This window comes from Oratosquilla oratoria, chromosome 15, assembly GCF_046742065.1.
Source record: "Oratosquilla oratoria isolate Oo_2021 chromosome 15, ASM4674206v1, whole genome shotgun sequence".
Classification (NCBI taxonomy): Eukaryota; Metazoa; Arthropoda; class Malacostraca; order Stomatopoda; family Squillidae; genus Oratosquilla; species Oratosquilla oratoria.
Window position 1 is genome coordinate 30,728,346 of NC_134791.1, and position 6,226 is coordinate 30,734,571.

The 6,226-nt window shown below is 38.7% G+C and overlaps 1 protein-coding gene across 1 annotated transcript in view; it reads right to left on the bottom strand.

Moving 5' to 3' along the window:
• Positions 1 to 6,226, bottom strand: part of LOC143033382 (trypsin-1-like) — a 44,525-nt gene that overhangs the window by 23,158 nt on the left and 15,141 nt on the right. Inside the window, exon 2 of the mRNA XM_076198733.1 lies at positions 53 to 214. Coding sequence (XP_076054848.1) covers positions 53 to 185 — 133 coding nt within the window. The 5' untranslated portion in view covers positions 186 to 214. The remainder of the gene's footprint in view (positions 1 to 52; positions 215 to 6,226) is intronic.

Genomic DNA, 6,226 nt, shown 5'->3' on the forward strand with positions numbered 1-6,226 from the left:
CGCGGCCAGCTCTGCTTGAAGGTATACATTAGATAAAACCGTGTTGACCCACCTTGGGCGACCTCAGTTCCTCCAACGATGCGGTTTGGTCGCTCCAGGTCACGTTTGTGGAGGCGGACCTCCATGGCTACTGTCCCCGTCAGGACCACTACTGCGAGTGCTACAGGAACACCGGAGAACCACATGCTGGCTACCGGGCAGTGTGGGAAGGAGTCTGCAAAGGCGAGAGGGTCTTAAAAACAGAGGAGACTACATAGACCACAAGACCTACGCTAGGTAGTTCCATATCCCTTACCACCTGTCATCCCTATCCATAAAGTTGTTTAATCTTTTCTTAAAAGAACAAGTTGTTTCAGCGTTCACTACATGGTCACTAACTGTGTTCCATTAGTTAACCACTCTGTTGGTAAATCAGTTCTTGCCTATTAACAAAGGATTACAAAGGCGGAGCATGCCGAAAGGAGACCTTTTGGTCCATAATTAGGTCGGATGCGAAAAAAATATATATAAATAATAAAAAAGTAGATAGAATAAAAATTATAATAATATAAATATCAGAAAAAATAAATAATACATAAGTATAGTTAAATGCTAAACAAACAAATAGTAAATAATAATAAACTGACAAATAAAGAATAATAAATGGAAATCAAGCAAATAATAAACAGACAAATAATAAACTAATAATATAAAATAAATGGCAGTCATTACAGCATTTTGCTTAGCTGTTTATCTAAACGAATCTTAAAGCTTCGAACTGAACTACATTGCACTGCCTCTGCAGGAAGTTTATTTCATTCATTAACTACACGGTTAGCGAAGTTGTTTCTACACACTTCCAAATTAAGTCTATTTCCTGACAATTTGAGACCATTATTTCTTGTCGGATTCTTATTCAGTGTAAGAATATTGTTATTTTTTATGTTGTCAATTCCCATTAGAATCTTAAATACCTGTATCAAGTCACCTCTAAGTGTACGTATTTTTAGGGAAAACAGATTCATATGTTTTGGTCGATTTTCGTATGATTTATTTTTTATATTTGGAATCAGTTTTGTGGCTCTCCTTTGTACTTTTTCCAATCTGTCAATGTATTTAAAGATTCGGTGACCATACAGAAACAGCATATTCCAAATGTGGACGAACTAACGATTTATATAGCTTGTTAATGAGAGATGGCCTTTTGAAGTCAAAAGATCGCGCGATCAGTCCTAGAATCTTATTTGCTTTCTCAGAGGCTGAAATACACTGCTTAGATGATTTGAGGTCGTTACTGATAATTACTCCTAGATCCTTCTCACTATCCGCTTTTGTTAACGAATTTCCAAATAACTTGTAATCATACTTACTGTTATTTTTATCAATGTGGATAACCTTGCATTTACTTGTGTTAAATTTCATTAGCCACTTTTCAGACCATTGCTTTAATTTATAAAATCTTCTTGAATATCTAATTGATTGAAGTGATCATTTGCCACACCGCAAAAGTTTGTGTCATCAGCAAATTTGGAGACAATAGATTTTAGTCCGTGGTCTTTATGATTTATATATACTATGAATAGAACGGAACCCTGAAGAACTCCACTCGTAACATTTTTCCATCTAGAAGTTTTGCCATTTAAAACAACTCTGTTTTCGATCATTCAACCAATTTCCAGTCCAACTTAATAGGTTACCACTTACTCCGTGTGAAGCTAATTTAGTAAGTAGTCTTCCGTGGGGGACGGTATCAAAAGCTTTTGCAAAGTCTAAATATATTAAATCTATATTGTTTCTTTTGTCATAACTCGAGATGACTGTGTTGTAGAATTCGAGTAAACTAGTCAAGCAAGAACGTTTCCGTCTGAATCCATGCTGGCTATCATTTATCAAACAGTTACTTTCTAAATGATGTTCCATAGCATCTCTGATAATAGTTTCCATCATTTTTCCTACAGTTGAAGTCAAGCTTATAGGCTTATAGTTATTTGGTTTCTTTTTGTCACCTTTTTTTGAATATTGGAGTGACGTTAGCTAGCTTCCATTCTTTTGGTACATTTCCGAATATGATGGATTTGTTTAAAGTTATTTCTAATGGAATAACAATCTCATTTTTCATTTCCTTTAAGATTCTTGGATGCCAACCGTCAGGCCCTGTTGTTTTATTAATTTTGAGTTTCTCTATACACCTTTTAATTTTTTCTTTTGTTATATTTACCGTAGTAAGTTTACCCTAGATTTTTCACAGGTTTCAGTTTGGAGTTCACTTTGAGGTGTTTCGTTTACGAATACTGAGCTAAAATAGTTGTTTAAAATATTACACATTCCTTCGTTTGAATATTCATGTTGACCGTCAGCAGATAATAGTGGGCCAATGTGATTCCTAATAACCTTTTTATCTCTAATGTAACTGTAGAATTCTTTGGGCTCTTTGGATTTAGCAATGATATTCATTTCGTATTGTCGTTTTCGTTTATTTTATTGTCTTTTTTTAATCTTTCTGTATTATTACATAACTTTGATAGTCGTTAGGTGCACCCGAGCACTTGTATTTCTTATAAGCCTGTCTCTTTTTATCAATACTTTCTTCAGTTTCTTTGTCGAGCCATTTTGGGCGAGCCTGATTTGAGGGGCCGTCTGTCCTTAAACGGGATGTAAGTATGAATCATCTTGGTAAGCGTATTTTGAAATATTTCCCACATCTGATCTACAGGTTCTTTCGCTTAAAATTGTCTCCCAATCTGTAAACTGAAGCTCCTGACGTACTCCTGTGAACTGAACTTCACTAAAATCAGGTATTTTAGATGCACATGTATCCATTCTAAATATTTTTTTAGCAGTTTGAATCTAACTAAGTTGTGGTCGCTATTTGCAATAGTTTCACCAACCTCCACATCGGCTATCATGCTTTCACGGCCAGTGATCAATAGATCGAGTAAGTTTCCATGTCTTGTGGGTTCTTTTACGTGCTGAACTAAGTAATTGTCACCGAGAAAATCTATCAAGCGACTACCTATATGGCCATGTTCAAGGGTCATCCAATCAATGTCAATCAAATTGAAATCACCCATTATCAATAAGTCCCGGCTGCAGAAACTAGACAGTTCTTGAAACAACAATTTGTCGTCTGCTAATGATAATGTTTTTGGCCTATATATTACACCTACATTAATTTTTTTGTCCATTTGTTTGGGTTAATTCTACCCACAAACTATCATATGCATCCTGTTTCACTTTCTCTAAAACACAGGCATGGACATTGCTTTTAACGTATAACAGAACACCCCCGCCTTTCTTGTGGTTTCTATCCTGATGAAAGTGTTTAAATCCCGCAATATCAAATTCAGCTTCAAACTCTTTACCATTTAACCATTTCTCGGTTATTCCTATCATATCGAGAAATTCACTTTTGACATATGCCTGTATTTCTTGAAATTTATTCCTAATACTACGAGCATTAAAGTGCATGGTATTAAGAAACTCGTGATTATTTCTTTTTGACACGTTTTGTATTTCAACATGATGCCTTACATTATTATTTTGTTCATAATTGGCACATTGCTCTATGATATTTGGTACTTTACTGACATTCAATGTCTCATGGACATTTGCCCCATCACCGACATCTGGTCCCTCTCGGTCATTTGATATCTTGTGTACACTTTGCCCCACTATTTCCTTCTTAAATTTGTGCAATTTAAATCCAGTATTACGAGTCCTTCCCTGGTGTCTTGATATGATGACTTTGCCTGCATCACCATTATTAAAGCCCGTGACCAACAATCTAAACGTCCTTGGACCCTGTCTCCTTGGTTTGTATCCTTAGACCAGGTTGCTCCTTTCCTATATATTACAAATTGGTAAATAAAACTAGGTAAGGAAGGTTTAATGCAGTAGCACATTTGTAAAATAAGACTTATTGGCCCACTGTCGGAGAATGAGATAAGATGGACAGAAAATCTGTATATTTCGACCACTATCTGTGGTCCTCTTCAGCAGAATGAGGGCCACAGATAGTGGTCGAAATATACAGATTTTCTGTCCATCTTATCTCATTCTCCGACAATGGGTCAATAACTTAAAACTAGGTAATTACATATCCACACGCGCACGCGCGCGCTCATAGCCCCCACCTCACCTCACCCGCTACAAACGAAGACACACGCACATCACTCACCCACCCATCTAAGCGTTCGCGCGCTCGTATGGGCAAAATTATCAGGTTGAAAGGACGATACGAGAAAAAAAAAATAATATGATTCTCTTGGAGACCACATGATTGGAGGTATGAAATAGTTTGAGTATCGGAAAACGATAAACGGATACTGTATCGTAAATTGGGGACAGAGGGGAGGGTGTGAGGGAGAGGGGGAGATGGAGGGAGAAGGAGGTGGAATGGGAGTTAAAGAGTGGGAGGAGAGAGGACAGGGATTGTTCTGACCTAAGGCGACCCAATAGGGGATGATGAGGTGGAAATGGCATCGACGAGCTGCGGAATCCTCAGGGGAGAGAGAGAGAGAGAGAGAGAGAGAGAGACGACGCGATGGGGGGAAAAGTAAATCTTTCGTATCAATACCAAGAAAACGAACGTCAAAGAAAAAAAAAAAATGTGGTGAAAGACGGAGCACGTGTGTTACTGACTGAACGTCGCGAGATGGGAAGCGTGGAAGGAGACCAGAGGGAAGGCGGAGAGATGAGATAGAGAAGTTTGCAGGAGTGGCGTGACAGAGGTTGGTGCAAGGTGTTTGATAGAGGCCTGTGTTTAGCAGTGGACTCTAAACGGCTGGCCGATTGACTGATTGATTGATTGATTCTAACCCAAACAATACATCCAAACCTCTGTGTGGACTGTCATAGCAGTATAGAGGCATGTGTGCGCCTATGATTCATCATCGACAACTATCACCCTTCCAGATGAGAATTGTAAAGTCATGTAGCCTAATCTCTGGGTAATGTATCTTTACATATTACAAAGGATTACAAAGGCGGAGCATGCCGACAGGAGACCTTTTGATCCATATCTAGGTCGGATGCGAAAAAAAATCATATTAATAATAAAACAATAAATAAAAAATATAATAATGTAAATAACAAATAAAATACATAAATAAATGCATAGGTGTGTGTGTGTGTGTGTGTGTGCGTGTGTGTGTGTGTTTGCGTGCGTGTGTGTGTGTGTGTGTGTGTGTGTGCGTGTGTATTCACTTGGTCTTTGGATCACGTGTTGGACTCGTGATCGACAGCTATTTCCCTCCTGGAAGAGAGCTCAGAGCTCGTAGGTCCGATCTATGGGTAATGCTATGACCTTGCACACACACACACCCCCAACTCCCCGCCCACGAGAGTTGGAGTAACACCCCTCAGCGCTGCGATACTGATATTATTTCAGCCCCGGGCGAGGATCGAACCCGGACCTCCGTAGTGGCAGGCCAGAGCTCTAACCACAGCGCCATGAGTGTGCGTGTGTGTGTGTGCGTGTGTGCGTGTGTGTGCGTGTGTGCGTGTGTGCGTGTGTGTGTGTGTGCGTGCGCGCGCGCGCGGTCAAATGAAGGTCATTTCATACATGTGTTAAATTGTAGATATCAAATCACTTTCCTAATTAAATTAGATCACCTCATTCACTTTATCTTTACTCTTTTGTGCCAAACCTTATGCAACTGTAGACTCGAACAACTTCTCTTGGTAGTTCGTTCTACGTTTTACTTACTCATGGGACTTATTTCATCATATTTTTTATATCTAATTTTGATTTATATTGTGGGGTGGAACCCACACCTGTGGAAGCTCGGCTGTATATAAGAGCTGCTCTTTTTTCATGCCACGTGTCCCTATAGAATTAACGGGGTAATTAACTTAATGGCTACACGCCGATATTCTGGTTAAAGTTATCTCAATTGGAAATTCATAAAATTCGGAAGCGTTTTTCGTAATAAACTAATAGAAACTACTTCTGGTGTCCGGAATCTCCTAGATTTCAGAACTTTTTGTTCTTAGAACATAAGCAAGGAGGAGATTCTAATAGACCATAAGGCCTACTATACACTAGGGAGTTTCATGTCCCTTTACCACATGTCATCCCTGTCCATAAAGTTATCTAATCTTCTTTCAAAACAACCGGTTGTTTCAGCGATCGCTACTTGGTTACTAAGTCTATTCCATTCGTTAACCATTCTGTTGGTAAACCAATACTTGCCCATTTCCTTCTTAAATCTAAATTTGCCTTAAATTGAGAGATTCCCATTGCAGA